This window comes from Gadus macrocephalus, chromosome 20 (assembly GCF_031168955.1).
Source record: "Gadus macrocephalus chromosome 20, ASM3116895v1".
Lineage (NCBI taxonomy): Eukaryota > Metazoa > Chordata > Actinopteri > Gadiformes > Gadidae > Gadus > Gadus macrocephalus.
In genome coordinates this window covers 12,684,887-12,700,388 of record NC_082401.1, presented here as the reverse complement: position 1 = coordinate 12,700,388, position 15,502 = coordinate 12,684,887, and the positions used below count along the sequence as shown (strand labels likewise).

At 40.6% G+C, this 15,502-nt stretch overlaps 1 protein-coding gene across 1 annotated transcript in view; it reads left to right on the top strand.

The window, feature by feature from the left end:
- Positions 1–2,276: 2,276 nt before the first annotated feature.
- The window catches only part of morc3a (MORC family CW-type zinc finger 3a), a 34,793-nt gene continuing 21,567 nt past the window's right edge, over positions 2,277–15,502 (top strand). The window contains exons 1-2 of the mRNA XM_060040213.1: positions 2,277–2,411; positions 4,804–4,876. Of these exons, the coding sequence (XP_059896196.1) occupies positions 2,370–2,411; positions 4,804–4,876 (115 nt within the window). The 5' untranslated portion in view covers positions 2,277–2,369. The remainder of the gene's footprint in view (positions 2,412–4,803; positions 4,877–15,502) is intronic.

Here is a 15,502-nt window from a genome sequence, read left to right as displayed (position 1 = left end):
AACTCACCTAAGATCTATTTAGTGATGTGGATTGTCTCTGATGCTAAACGTCCTTTTGTTACATATGGCTATGTTTCTTTTTCTATCTGCTGTAGTTCAGAATTGTTCATTTTAAGAATATGCATGTTATAGGATTTCATTGGTAACATATCGATCAGCATTGAATACAGATATGTCCATACAGGGCCAGCGTGGGCTTTGGGTGGTGGTTGTTACTGAGTGACTGCAGGCAACCAGTGGGAGAGGCTAGACAGCAGTTGTAATGTTTTTGTAGTCTTTTAAAATGATGTTGGGTAAATGTCAGCAACCAATAGAAGCACACGATCACTTTAACCGATTAAAACGTGAAACTTTCTCCCATTTCTTTAACTGTGACCGCCGCGCCCAACGCCGCGCCAAACACCGCGCAACGCAGGTTGAGATATCTATAATTTGATTCTGACTATTCATAATTCCAGTTTAATTCAACTAAATTCAAGATATCTACATGTCCCTTTTCAAATATCTTAAATTAAGTTTTGACCAGGCAAAATGACGTTGTAGATATCTACCATTCAGTTGCAGATATCAGTCATTCACATAGTGGATATCTGCAACTGAATTGTAAATATCTGTAATGAGAAACCCCATGGACATGAATGGCAAAAATGACATAATTTGTCCTAGGAGGAATGTCTGATGTGTCCTATACAATTTACAATTTACAACTCCTCATCTTTCCATAGTTCCCTTTCAAAAATGTATATTCCTTATATTAGCCATTATTATTATTATTTAACAGCTCCAAAACATTTTCAAAGGACAATATTGAATGATGATAGTTTAGAGGCCTTTACTGGGGTGTAGATGGGGAGCCTCAGAGAAATGTTAAACCTCCATCTCGGGCTGGCCCGAATGCCATTTTTCAGGCTTCGAATACTCGTTGGTTTTTCCGAGCGAATATTCGAATACTTCGAATATTCGTCCTCTGCCATCTCAGCCCTTGCGGGAGCTTTTCAATTCATTCTGGAACGTGCATCTTTTCAAGGAATTTGTACAATAAATCCATAACAAATACCGAATATTGATTGTCTTATGTGTCCATATTATATTGACCGGGTATTCGCAAGACGCTCACGCAGCAAGCCAGTCACAGTTGATTGGTGCGGCGCTGTACAGCGAACGTAAACAAACGACTAAGGTTAGCATTTCACTAAGCATTTCTTTTCCTCCCGAGTTGTTATAAAGTAAAGGGAAACAAGATATCTATTCTTCCTCCACCTCTCTCGCTTCTCTGCTTGGTGTCGCTTATAGTTAGCGTCCCTCGCTCTGGTAACGTCACGTACGTGAAACAACGAAGCTCCGAATACTGATTTAAGCTTCGAATACTAATTTTCCGAACGAGTATTCGAATATTTGAATAATTCGGGCCAGCCCTACATCTCAACTCCATATCTATTGAAGTAAAGTCAGTGTTGTACAGCAGGTGCACATTAGACTATTTAGATAGTCTAATATATTTAGTTATGGTCCCTTTTCTTGTCAAGTGTCAAGTGATAACATTCTTTGATAGATGCATTGTTTATTGAGTCTGTAACCTGTCCAATCAACATGACCCGTAGCTACGGATCATGGTGATTGGACGGGTTTATCAAAGGCTTGGGAATGCCAAGGATACCAGATTTCTCAATTATTTTGATTTATTGATTGCTGTCGGGATGTAAAGAGAATTTCAACCAATAAGACAAAAAATATGACAAAATTATTGTAAAATAAATGGCCTACCCTTACTATCAACTAATATTAATGTTCTCATTGTTTGTGACATGATTACATAAAATTGTAATGGAAGCATGAACCAACATGTTGATCACCCTATGAAAGCCAAAGCCCGCTCTGTAATGCATCATTCAGCCTCAGGAGGTCTGCCTTGTCCGATGGAGGACCAATGGCAAAGCTTCAGGACTAATTAAAGATCCATCACACAAAAGGAAAATATTAAAGTAAAGAACGTACTTAACATATTGTTTATTGTCATGGAGAAGTGTGTGTGTGTGTGTGTGTGTGTGTGTGTGTGTGTGTGTGTGTGTGTGTGTGTGTGTGTGTGTGTGTGTGTCGCTATAAAGGGCGTTTATTAACGTAGGTCTGAACTTTTAACTTTTAACTTGGGTTATTTGATACAGATATTAAGCTTATGTTTATGATGTGATTTTATATTTCTGGTTGGGTTATGGACCCTAACCTGGTCGGGTTATGGACCAGAAACCAGTGTTAAACGGTAGACCATGAGGCTACATAAAACCCGTTAGTGCAAGGTAAAACCCGCCCAATGCAAACCATAAGTTATGGTTTAGTTTCTTGCACTCAGTTAGTTTCTGTTTCACAGGAACATGGCAGCTGCACTGACGGACCGCGGGATCCCACTGAGTACGGTAAGGTTTAGATATCCCCTGTATCGATTGGTCGAATTATGCCAATACTAATCTTAACGACATCCCACGAGCGAAATATATCGATGATCATCGAAGAAAATGAAAAAGAAATGGGACGTTACGACTTAGCGGGCTGCACTGTGTATTCCCATGGCAAATAATATCTTGTGTTAACACGTTTTAATGATAATGAGTTCAGCTTGCTAAAAGCATCAGAGTACAATGTTCACTTTTCTATCTAAAGCTACCATTGTCAATACCGTTGAGGTTATAATGGTAGGCCGTGTCGCGCTGCTGCAGCGGGTGAGGGGTGGGCGGGCGGATCAATCTCAACATGTCGATACTACTACTTGAAGATTGATTCTGGCGTCAACAGATCGATACCAGTTACGGTTTCTTTCTTCTAAATTGAACCCATTTCATAGAGAGTAGAACTGACTGTGCAAACAATGCAAGGTCGGGATGCTGATCAACAACAGCATCAAAAACCAGACAAAGAGATACGCGGGAGAACGGGACCCGCCCTGAAAACAGTTTCCGATTCTGATGTGTGGAAGTGTAGTTGATTGAGCTGCCATAATGTCAGCACCGAAGGCTAAGGTCATTTGATTTTTTGATAACATGGTGTGCATTTGTATCGCAACAGTTCATTTTAGATTAAGGTTCTCCCGAAAGAGTGATAGCCTCATTTAGTTATGAACAGGGAAACAACCTCAAACCCCAACGAACAGCGGAGGAGCGGGGGGGCTTTTGGGACTTAAGCCGGCTGAATCTCACTTCAATAGCCCCGGCCCCCGGATAAGCTTTTCTTTATAAAAAAGAAAAAAAGCATTGCCGATTACCATTGACAAGACATGGGCAAGAAGATATTTTTGATGGATGAAGGTGTGTCGATGAAATTGGATGGTAAAAAAATAACTTTGAAGGTGTTATAGTACATTAGTTGACAATGCGGTCTCCTTTCTTGAGCTTTCATTGCCATCTAGTGGAAAGGACGTGCAGCAGCATGAATAGCTTAGCTACTAAATCATGGGCGTATCAAGCACAGTGAGCACCACTTCTAAAATACAAAAAAATCAGACAAACAAAAAATCCATCTCTGCAATCCTCCTTTGAATCTACTGAAAGTTAGTCTCAGGTTTATAAGTCTCAATTTTGCCATTTTAGTTTACATAAAGATCTCAAGTCGATAGTTAATTGGTGGTTGTTTCTTTCCGTTAAATAGTATTGTCTTGTGCAGGCCCTGCAACTGAAAATATAGGGTATGAATCAGAACGGATTTAGGATTTTCCAATGTCCAGCAGGTCACCCTAAAATGGACTAGAATGCAGGAAATCGGAAGTTCAAAGTTTTCTCCAGGATGTTCACAATGTCTGGCTCCACCCCGTTACGCCTCAAAGACATGGATGCATTAAAGAATGCAGACCCACTTTTCATAGTCCCCCTCATCCACCTCGCAGCAAATAGTTTATTTTCATTTTTTAGTGATAAACATAAACATAAATGACAGATAACCTTTTTGACAGAAAACAAAAACAGACTTCAAAGTCCCTAAAACGTTTGAGTATTAGAAGTTTCCAATCTCACGGTAGCTCATTCATGAAATGAGGTTGATAATACCCAAATCTTGCCATGCAGTCATTAGATATGTGTATTCAATCTTATTTGGGTTACTTACTTTGGGCTGTCAGATACTTAGAAAACTTGAATAGTAATGCCTTATAATAAAACTGGTTAATTATTTGACAGACTATTATGCGCAACTGTGTCAAAAGCTTTGGAAAAAAGTCATAAAGAGTTCACATTGTTGCTTAATATCCTGGTAACTAATAATACTGTATATGTCTAGTTCTGAAGCCAGACTTTTGAGTTCGGAGAACATTAACCTTGATTAAGGCACAGAGTCAGCGTGTTTACCAAGGAACTATCCTGTATTTTTGTTATACAGGATAGTTTAATAAAGGCCAATTATTATTGAGATCATTGGGATCACGCCCTTATGCAGGCGAACTATCTGAGCTGTTTTCCAAAAGAGTGGAATCTTGCACCAAGACGTGGAAGCAGTGGAGGATTTGAAAGATTCAAAGATTTCACTGTTTTCCAAAATCTGACACCAGAGAGTAGATATAGCCTTCCTATCCATACTACTAAATACATCCTGCATCTGCCTTCTGGAAGTCTGCTTGTCACCTGGAGTTCCAGTAGTCTGTGCAGTACTCCAGAGTTTGTTTCTATAGCGAGGAGCTAGAGCCATCTACCGTTAACACTGAGGGTTTTCAGCGGAGTCAGGATCTGGTATAGAGGAGGCTCATGAATGTCCCTTCCCTTGTAGTCATTTTTTGTGTGAATGACCACAGTGCTGTGTAATCAGTAATGGATGTTCCCACTTCAGCTTTGCACAAATTATCTCGACACCAACTCTACCAGCCACCGCGGGCCCTTCAGTGCTATTGCTGAACTCATAGGTGAGTCCTCCTGTTTCGGTTTATGTGGCAGCATACATTAGTTTCAGTGTCTGTTTTTGGTAAAGTGTGTTTTAAGTTTTCTGGAACTGGAAATTCACATGACATTTGACAAAGGCCAAATGATTTACAATACACATTCACAAATGCAGAGATAATTTTTTTCCAAATGTTTTACACTTAAAATAGCAGACATTTTGTTAGGATATGTACCGGTATAGACTTGAATTTAAGAGGTTTTCGTTTTATTTTCCTTAATCCACCCCATAGACAACGCATACGACCCTGATGTCAATGCCACACAGATATGGATCGATAAGACCAAGATCAGAGACATGGAGTGTCTCACCTTCAGGGACGACGGAAACGGACTTGACCGTAAAACTATGCAGCGGATGCTCAGGTGATAGTTGATTATTTACAATATCGATAATTATTTAGGATATCATTACAAGTCAGGGAATTTAGTTTATTCATGACCGTGCTGTGAAGTATTGTATGTAATATATTTTTCCTTTTCCCTTATAGCTTTGGATTTAGCAACAAAATAGCTCTGAACGGCAAACTTCCTATTGGAATGTATGGCAACGGTTTCAAGTCTGGCTCAATGTGTCTTGGCCAGGATGTCATTGTTTTATCCAAATCAAAGAATGACCTGTGTGTTGGCATGCTGTCACAGACTTACCTGGAGAAGATCGGAGCCAAGCACATCGGTGTTCCTATCATCAGCTTTAATAAACAGGAAGCAAATAAGTATATCCTTTTGAGCTTTTCAAGTGAGTCCACACTGCTTTGCTGGTCATTGCTGTTGTGCGTTGTTGATCACTATTATCATGAAGTAAATTACTCTGGATATCTTAATCAAGCGATATCTGGTTCCTTGGCAAGGTCCTTTTTAGAGGATTTTTTTTATTTTTTTTTTGATTGGATTATAATTGTTTTTCGTTCTATATGCTACATACATAATATCCTTGTGCCCAAATTTTGACCACGCTAGAGAAGAAGCTAAACATAACCTTGTACTGGCTTTCCAACATGAGATATGGTTCATAATGTAATAATATTGTTGAACTTGGATCTGGTTTTCCTGCTATGACACCGAAGTTAAAGGGGTCTGCTTAGTCCAAGGTGAGGAAAATATCGGTTACACCCGCCAAGCCTAATAAGAACTTCCTTGACCCGAGTGACTACTCAGTGGGAGTGAGATGTGGGAGAACCGGGCCAGTCTGAGGGACATACTGGACCACTCACCCTTCAACACTGAGGAAGCGCTGCTCACTGAGCTCCATGCTATCGAGTCCACCTCCGGGACCAAGATCATCATCTGGAACCTCCGCAGGTCTGGGTTCATCCCCATGGTTACTAGACTTATCAAGGAAAGATTGACATTAATGCTTAAAGCCCACAGAACACGGCGTGTTAGGACATTTAACAGTCTATGGTCGGGACGGACACAAAATAATGTTTTAGAATGATTGCGGCTAAATTAGACCTCTCGAGTCCTGTAATACAAAGCAAGTTAAAAATATCTGCTATCTTTATGTCTTTACATTCATTATAGGACATCTGAAGGGAATATGGAGTTGGCTTTCACCACAGAGAATGATATCCGCATTCCCAGTGATGACTTAGACACGTCAGACACTTCAGATACTTCAGATACTTCAGTCCCTGAGAGTAACACCTCCTTGCGTGTAAGTAGTAGCGACCTCAGCTGACCGCATGGTACACATGAACACCCTGTAGCTCTGGGGGAAGACCCACATACTGAATGCAGAGAAAGGGATCAGACCTTCATGATGCAGCATAAATTAATGAAGATATTAAGATGACAGTATTTCTAAAACAATAATGTTAATTATTGTTAAAAACCTGATGTCTGCATTGTAAAATGTTATGTACTGAAGCACTTTGCAGAGACCAAATAAATCAAATGCATTTATATATATATGTATAAAAATACAATTGATGATACTTAAGACTAGATGTTATTCTTAAAGCTAGATGTGATTCATTTTCTTAGTTAATTTATTTTCTTTATTCTTGTGTGTCTCTGAGGTTGTATTTAGTTGTTTATCTATACTAAACGTAGGCATACTGCAGCATCCTCTACTTGAAGCCATCTATGCAGATCAACATTCGAGGACAGAGGGTGGAGAATTGTCCCATCTACGAGAGCCTTGACTATATCGACAGATCGTACAGCTACAAACCCAAAACTGTGGTATCCTTTTCTTCGAGACACAGAAACTTTCCTGCTTTTCCTTGCAGAAGAATTAACTAATTTAACCCAGGGGCAGCTGCTACACGTTGTAGTGCCTCGGATCCAACTCCAGTTTATAGCAGGCTCCTCTTTTTTAAGGGAAGGCTAGGAGCTAGTGTTTATAGGTTGTTTGTTGGTTATGTGTTATGGAGTTAGGGAAATCAGAGCCCCCAGATTGAGGAGTTTGGGTGCGTGTGTGTGTTAGGTTTATTTATGCATGAAATATTTTTAATTCTGTGGAGAATGTACATCAGTTCTTCGGTTCCAGATTGTTCCTTGAGTCCCGTTCTAGAAACAAAAAATCTGCATCACCTTTGGGTACAACAAGACGAGCAAGGAGCATTATGGCCTCATGATGTACTACAATAACCGACTCATCAAGGCGTATCGTAGGGTCGGCTGTCAGCTAAAAGTGAGTGTGTGCTTGTGTGCAAAATTTTATTCAGTGACTTGTTATTAGTTCTTATACTTCAACTTGGGTGTATGCGCTCCTATCAGACAAGAAACCGGAGAAGCATCGGAGTCATTGGTGTGATTGAGTGTAATCATCTGAAACCAACTCACAACAAACAGGACTTTGACAACACCGACACTTACAGGTAAGGCCTCTTCTGTAATGGGGATCAAAGTTATCATACTGTGTTTAGGTGGTGGTTAGTAAGTTATCAGCCCCGCCTTATATTCGCTGCCTGCTTGTTTATCAGTTGGTCAATTTGTAGTTGAAATCTGTTAAAGAAAATGAAAGGTCTCCCAGGGTAATGTAACAATTCACTCACTGTAAAGTTGTCTTTCCAATTTTCTTTCCAATGTTCACAACATTGGGTAAGCCTAAAGAAGCAATGAGCTTGACTCCATAAATGACATGTCTCTTCAGTAAGTTTGATCTTTTACGTGTAAAAAGGGACCAATACAGTGCGCCCCGGGGGTTCACCGGGTAGAGTGCGTCCCATTAAGGCCCGGTCCTTACCACAGAGACCGGGGTTCGATTCCTGCCCGGGGTCCTTTGCTGCATGTCTTCCCCTCACTCTCCCATACCTTCATGTCTATCTCACCTTACAAAATAAAGGATAAAACCTTCACAAACAAAATGGGAACAATACAAACAAAGGCATGAAATAATAATAAAACTGTTTCTTTGTAGGCCTCTAGCTTTTTTCCCACGCATTATGTCGTTTCTTTTGATACCATGAATCTACCGAAGTCTTATGGGTCCATGCTAATAGGTAATAATAATGATATATAATATAAAACAATGACTCAAAATTTGCAAACTAGACATTGACTAAAAATGGCTCTTACACTCCATACCATTTTTTAATTAATTGAGTTGTAATGCAGGTCACCATTAATGCACATTTGCAAGTGAAACATTTAAAATAAATCACCTGTACATCTTAGTTTACTACTTACTGTTACTATTTCCTACTATTTCGAAAGTTTCTACAACGCAACAAGCAGTGATTTCAGAGGTCATTATGAGTTGGAAGAGGTTAGGGTCTGGCTCAAGAGTGCCTGCATGTAGTCTATATTGGGGTTTAAGCACAGAACCTCTGGTGAACCACCTTAACGATAGTTGTTGTTGTAACTCTAGTTCTGTGATTGCAGATGTAGCCCTCTAGGCTTAGCCTTATGGGCTTTTCCCGTGCGGTCATTTATGTGCACTTAAAATTTCAGCAATGCACCAATCAATGGGGGCACCGCCCACATTCCCCATGGCCTCCTGGATATAACGCTAAATTGGCTAAACAAAACAACGAATAAGCTCTAGCTTGCCGGTGAACCCGCAGAATGTGGAAAGCTGACCAAATCAGAGATGGTAGAGATTTATAATGGATGGTAACATCCATTATAAATTGTTAAAGGCTGGGATGTTGAAGACGCCGGTTATGAACCGTGACCAAAGCCAGAATAACCGGACACTCATAATCCCAGTGTCATGCCATCATGAGGCGAAGCCAAGACGTCTTAGCCTACATGAAATAGACAGCGACAAAGATCAGCTAAATTTTGTATCAACGCAGCGAAGAAGCTAGCCAGAGAAAACAGAGTGTGCAACACTGGCAAAGACCATATGTGTGATGATAGACTAAAAGTCCACACAAGCACACAAAACCTTCTCATTAAACGCAAAGTGTATAAGAGACAAGGGAAGTGTATACATTGATAACCACTGCTGGCGGCCTCTGCCCTGCAAGATCCACCTTCAGCCATCCTGACTTGTGCACTGTCCCATTGTTACGATGCTGACCGTAGACAGCCCGTAACCTAACTCTATCCCTACGTGCTGTGCTGAACTTGAGTAGTGTTCCTAATCTTTCCCTGGGTGAGTGCAATCGAACCTATCTAGGGGGTTAGGTGCGAGGTACTCACCACAGGTCCGTCTCTCACATTCCGCACCGGCTCCTCGTCCCGGTTGGACGAACCATCAGTCCCGCTGACCAGCCCGCGCCTTGATCCAGTCTTTAATTCACCCTGTATAATATCTATCCCAAAAGTGTTCCCTTCATGGAATGTCCATGCAGCGTGAGTCCCTCGGGTTGTTCTCCTTCTCCCGACTCTCACCTCAGTCTCAAACTCTCCGCCATCTGTCCACTCTGCTGTTGCTACTTACCTGTAATGAGCACCTCAACACCGCCCCCTCTGTGTGACGTCAGTACTGACTCTAACCCTAAGCCCATGCTACCGTAACACCAATCCCGTGCGCTTGTTTGAAAGGGCCAGCCTTAACCACAGAGCTGAACGACTCTCTGGGGCCACCAGAATGAGGGACGGATCTTCCTATGTGATCTGCTCCGAAAAAGAAAATGGATCAGCTGAAGTGGCAGGAACGCACATAAGAGAGCCCGCTGCCAAGGTTTGCGTGCCGTCGCCTCTACCCCAAACAGGGGAAGATCCTCACGGCTGAGGAAGAACCATAAGCTGCAGTTGGGGTTCTCTCTGAACACGAAAATGTCCACCTGGGCAGTTCTAAGCAAGGAATGCCGCGAGAGATGAGGTCTGCCCTGGTGGAAGTGTCCGGGCAGGAGGTGCAGAGGCCTTCATCGTAGTTGGTCGAAGTAGTAGTGTTGGTAGATGGTTCAAGCAACTGCTGGGAGAAAAGAGGACGAACGCTACTGTGTGCCAAGTTATATACACTGTGCCTTGGGAAATGTGGGCCCACGTTGATTGGTGAATTGCTGACATTTTCAGTGCATGGGAGTGCGCTCACGGGACAAGCCCATAAGGCAATTCATGAAATAGAACCACTGCACGGTCCCTCTTATCAAGACACAAGTCTGACAATATTCTTTGGTTTTACAGGAACACTATCCAAAATGTGGCATCCAAGTTAAGAGAATACAGTCTTAAAAGAAGGAACAACCCCGGCGATAACGAACCCATTGAGGAAACGGAGTGAGTCCACAATCACAGGGTTTTGAGTGCTTTAGGTATCATCATACAGTCCAAGTTACCTGTATGATCTTTAATGGCTACAGCTAAACGTATCTCATGTTAACTGTTTACTTTATTCAATCACTGCAGCCACATACTGGGATACTTGTGGTTTTGTCAAGTGAAACATGAACACGTTACTTTTCCCGTCAAAATCCAAAGATATCAGCACTGCCTCCATTCAGAATAGTACGCTACAGGACACCTGTATGTAGTCTTATAGGGACATACAGAAAACTGGTCATTGACTGAGCTTGGCATTTCTGACAATTGTTTATGTTGACAGCGACGAGAGGCCTGATGAAGATGATAAATTACAAGAGGTAAAGAAAATATATATATTATTATATTGTATGTACTATAAATGGAAATACATAAAATATGAATTAAAATGTGTTACTCTATTTTTTATCATTATCAGAATAATAAAGATTTAGAATGTTTATTACATGCTAATGTCATAAAAGCTCTACATGATGAATAAGTTAAAGGACCCATGGCATGAAAATGTCACTTTATGAGGTTTTCTAACAGTAACACGAGTTCCCCTAGCCTACCTATGGTCCCCCCAGTAGCTAGAAATGGCGTTGGGTGTAAAACGAGAACTAGCTATCCTTCTCTGCCTTTGAAAAAACAAAGCTCAGACGCGCTGATTTGTTATATTTCCCCGTTCATCGTCATACAGGGACATGTTACCTCTCTTTCTCTGCTTTGCCCAATGAGCTACGACCGTGCGACAACGTGTGTGTGTGTGTGTGTGTGTGTGTGTGTGTGTGTGTGTGTGTGTGTGTGTGTGTGTGTGTGTGTGTGTGTATACACTCACTGTGAGTGTTGTACACTTCTTTGTTATTTGGATAACCGTTCTGTTGTTGGAGTTATGGCGCATAACACGTCAGGTTCTCTGACATCTCTGGTATTTCCACAACGAGACTCGTAGTGGGGGTAATCTCAGCCATGGTTGAGAAGGAATTGGGGGAAAGGAACTTTGGCTTTGATCCCTTAAGCACATGAACCACGACTTGGAGGAGAAATGGATTGTTGCCCGCGATTGTCTCCCGCCGGAGCCCCGCTGCCGAGGCACCACCGCCGCCTCGGAAGTGTGCAGCGCGCAAAGCCGAGGCGGCGGCGGTGCCTCGGCAGCGGGGCTCCGGCGGGAGACAATCGCGGGCAACAATCCCTTTCTCCTCCAAGTCACCGTTCAGTCTACTTTAGATTGATGTGGAACCGGAAGAACCAGAGACGTCGGAGAACCCGACGACATTGGCCATAATAATATATATTATATGATATAGATATCTATGTATAATATGATAATATTTAGATATAGAGCTCGGCACGTTTGTGGAAAGCTCATTGTGGGGATGGGCTCGTAGTGGCTGTAATTCTGCACCAAGGCTGAATTTCTTGAACGACTTCAAATACTGTATTGAGAGCCCACTTACACCTATATATAAGCATCCATAAAGTAACATGCCATGGGACCTTTAAGGTAGCCAATCATCATCTTTTAAAGACTGTCATTTTAATACTGTATTCGTTAGTCGGGCAGGTGGAAGGAAAGTCGGTTCTAGGTCTGCCTGACATTTACACAAAAACGAAATATAATTTATGTATTGATTTACATATGGAATTGTATAACGTGTGACTGTGCTGCTATGATAATTCAGAGTACTGAAACTGTCTTTTGATCATGACAACACGACCTCCACCCCGACCACACCACAGACCTCAGGAGAGGGCGCTCCTGGTAAAATGTGTTTTGTATTATCTGGGTGGTACATACTTTATTTATACCTGCTGTTTTCTTCACCTTCTGTTCTTTGTTTTGATTATGACTAACAGCTGGTACAATATTTCATATAATATTTCTCTAGCATGCAGTGTGTCCACTAGCAGCAGTCATCCAGTAATAACAGGTGTATTCTCTCTTGACAAAACCCCCCTCAAGGTACGAAGAGACCAAGGCGTAATTGTGACGGGGGAGAGCCAGAAATGCACATGAGCCTGCGAAGCTCTACTGACCCAACTCGCGAGAACGTTGAGCTAAGCAGAGAAAGAGAGCAGTTGCTGGAGTCCAATAGAAGCCTAACGCAAGAAAACCAGGACCTGATGGCGCATATAGATGTACTGAACTTCAAGGTATGCCTTTTGAGTTTAGGTAGGTTGCGGGTGTTTCGCCTTTTCTTAAGCTTTTCAGTGCCCAGTTTAGTCCTAAATTTATCAGTGTTCCTGACCATAAAATACTTGAGGGTAGGAAATTAATGCTGCAATGAAATGTGTCTTGAGTAGAAATGTTGACTGTCAACTGTGAAAACCTTTGAGGCCACAACCAAGATGGATTTTTATTAGTGGTGGGCCGTTATCGGCGTTAACGCAAAACTTTTATCGCGCGATAAAAGAAATATCGTCGTTAATCTATTTTCAAACACTTCCTTGTTCGGACCCATCATGTGACTGAACTAACCAATCAGAAGCCAGAATTTAGACTGAGGTAAACGTGAGGGAATCAAAGAGGCAGATTCAACAGAATATCCTGACTGTTAAATATGTAAATATGTCAGTAACAATTGTGTAACATAAATATGTAAATGATTAACTGACTAAACATTGTAAGTACATTTCTAGCAAATTAACTCCAATATAAATTATATTAATTAAATGTATTCTACAACTTTCAAATATTTAACTTCTAAACCTTACATTATTATGGATTATTACACAGCTCTTCTCAATGCTGTAGACTGCTCCATTCACTTGCATGGGCCTTCCCAACATTCAGCTGTCAATTATTTTTATTTATGCTCCGTTCACTTGCATGGGCACTTCACAACTTCCGGCGGTGAATTATATTTGATAATTCACCGTTGCCAAGTATAATTGACAGTTGTCAAGGTAAACGAAAGGATTTTTTGCCGCTTGCCATTTTAATCTAGATTAATATCAAAATTAATCTAGATTAAAAATAATAATCTATGCCCACCACAAATTTTTATACAAATAAAATCAACACATCTTGTTAGTTGTTGGAACATCAAACACCATATGATTCGCCATTAGGTGGAGCACTTGGAGGTGGAGAAAGACAGCATTTCTGAGGAGTATGAACAGAACAAGGCACGGTCAGTCTCTCTCTCCTTCTCGTCTACATATAAGATCATAAAAGAAATGCATCTTATTAAAATGGCACACAATATGTATTATATTTCTGTCTCTTGACAACTCAACAGTCTGACAGAGCTCCAAAACAGAGTTGCAGGCCTTGTGAACTGGAACAATTGAACTACGAGTGCAACGTCATTGAGGAGATATTGGAACAGGTCCTCCGTAACAATGGTCCTACTTTGTCAATGGTACAGCAGTACCATTGACACATGTCGGTTACTACAAGTACACATTCAGAGAGAAAGTGTATGCATAGTGTGTTTTATATAGTGAAGCGACCATCACTGGAATCTATGTTTATTAAGCTGTTATGGGTAAACTGCCCACCTGCTATGGGTAAAATCCCCACCTCTCTCACCTCACTGCTTTCCAGGTCAATAGATGTAAAACAAGGTCACAACATACGATGACCTTTAGAGTCCCACGGGCACCTTTAGGGTTTCGGCAAAGACAGCGTTTAGCTATGATAAACCGAGTATTTGGCTAGGCTCCTGGATGACCTGGAGGAGTTAGTCTTGATTCCAGCTTTATTACCTTTTTAATGATTTTTATATTGTAAACTGCTAATACTTTGATTACTCTTTCGTGTTTGATAATTTAGCATTTTTATTGAAAATAGTGCCTTAATGACTACTGCTTGTTATATCTAAATGTGATTTTATTTTTATATATTGTTCTGTAATGCAGGGCATTGCTGTAAGGGAGACTTTGGTCAAAGAATAAACATATTTTATAGTGATCACTTTATTAAACAAACTTTTTATTGTTAAGACGGGACATATGGTATTTACTTTTTTCTCATTCATACAGGACAATGGCAATTAAATGTTTTGCTTTGTGTGTTGATTCTTCATTACAATAATCAATATGTTAAGAATGTTCTTTACTTTAATATTTTAAGTTTGTGTGATCCTTACTTGGTCCTGAAGCTTTGCCATTGGTCCTTTATCAGACAAGGCAGACCTCCTGAGGCTGAATGATGCATTAGAGAGCGGGCTTTGGCTTTCATAGGGTGTTCAACAACTTTGTTTATGTTTTCATTGCAATTTTATGCATTCATGTCACAAAGAATGAGAACACTAATATTAGTTGATGGTAAGGGTAGGCCATTTATTTTAATATCATTTTGTAATATTTGTTGAAATTCTCTTTACATACCGACAGCAATCAATAATTCAAATGCTCTGATCAAAATTATGAAGAAATCTGGTATCCGTGGCTTTCCCCATTCTGTGATAAACCCGTCCAATCACCATGACCCGTGGCTTTACCGACTCAATAAACTGCATCTATTGTAACAGTACAGGCCACTGTAGCTTCTCCTGTGTTATTTAGAGAGGTGAGAAGAGGGAATTCAGTTGGTTGCAATCTGCAACCTTACCACTAAATCCTACACACTGCACCTTCTAAATGTTCTTCTCCTGTAGGCCACGGCTTATGTATGATCCATCAGTCAAATGTTTATATTTAGGTCTAGGCTGTATTAATAAACAAATAATTGCATTACTTATGGCTATATAATCTCTAGCTATTGTAATGTATATTTATTCATGCAACAGCATAGCCTACATGTTTACATAAATACACATTTAAAAGTGGTAAAGTGTAATATTTTAACCTGCTCGTAGCGTAAAATAACCTGCACATAACGGTGTTCAATGCTGATCGATAGTGATTTCAATAATGATATCAATGAAATCCTATATCATGTAGCCAGACATAACAAAAGGAGGTTTAGCATCAGAGACAATCAACATCACTAAATAGATCTT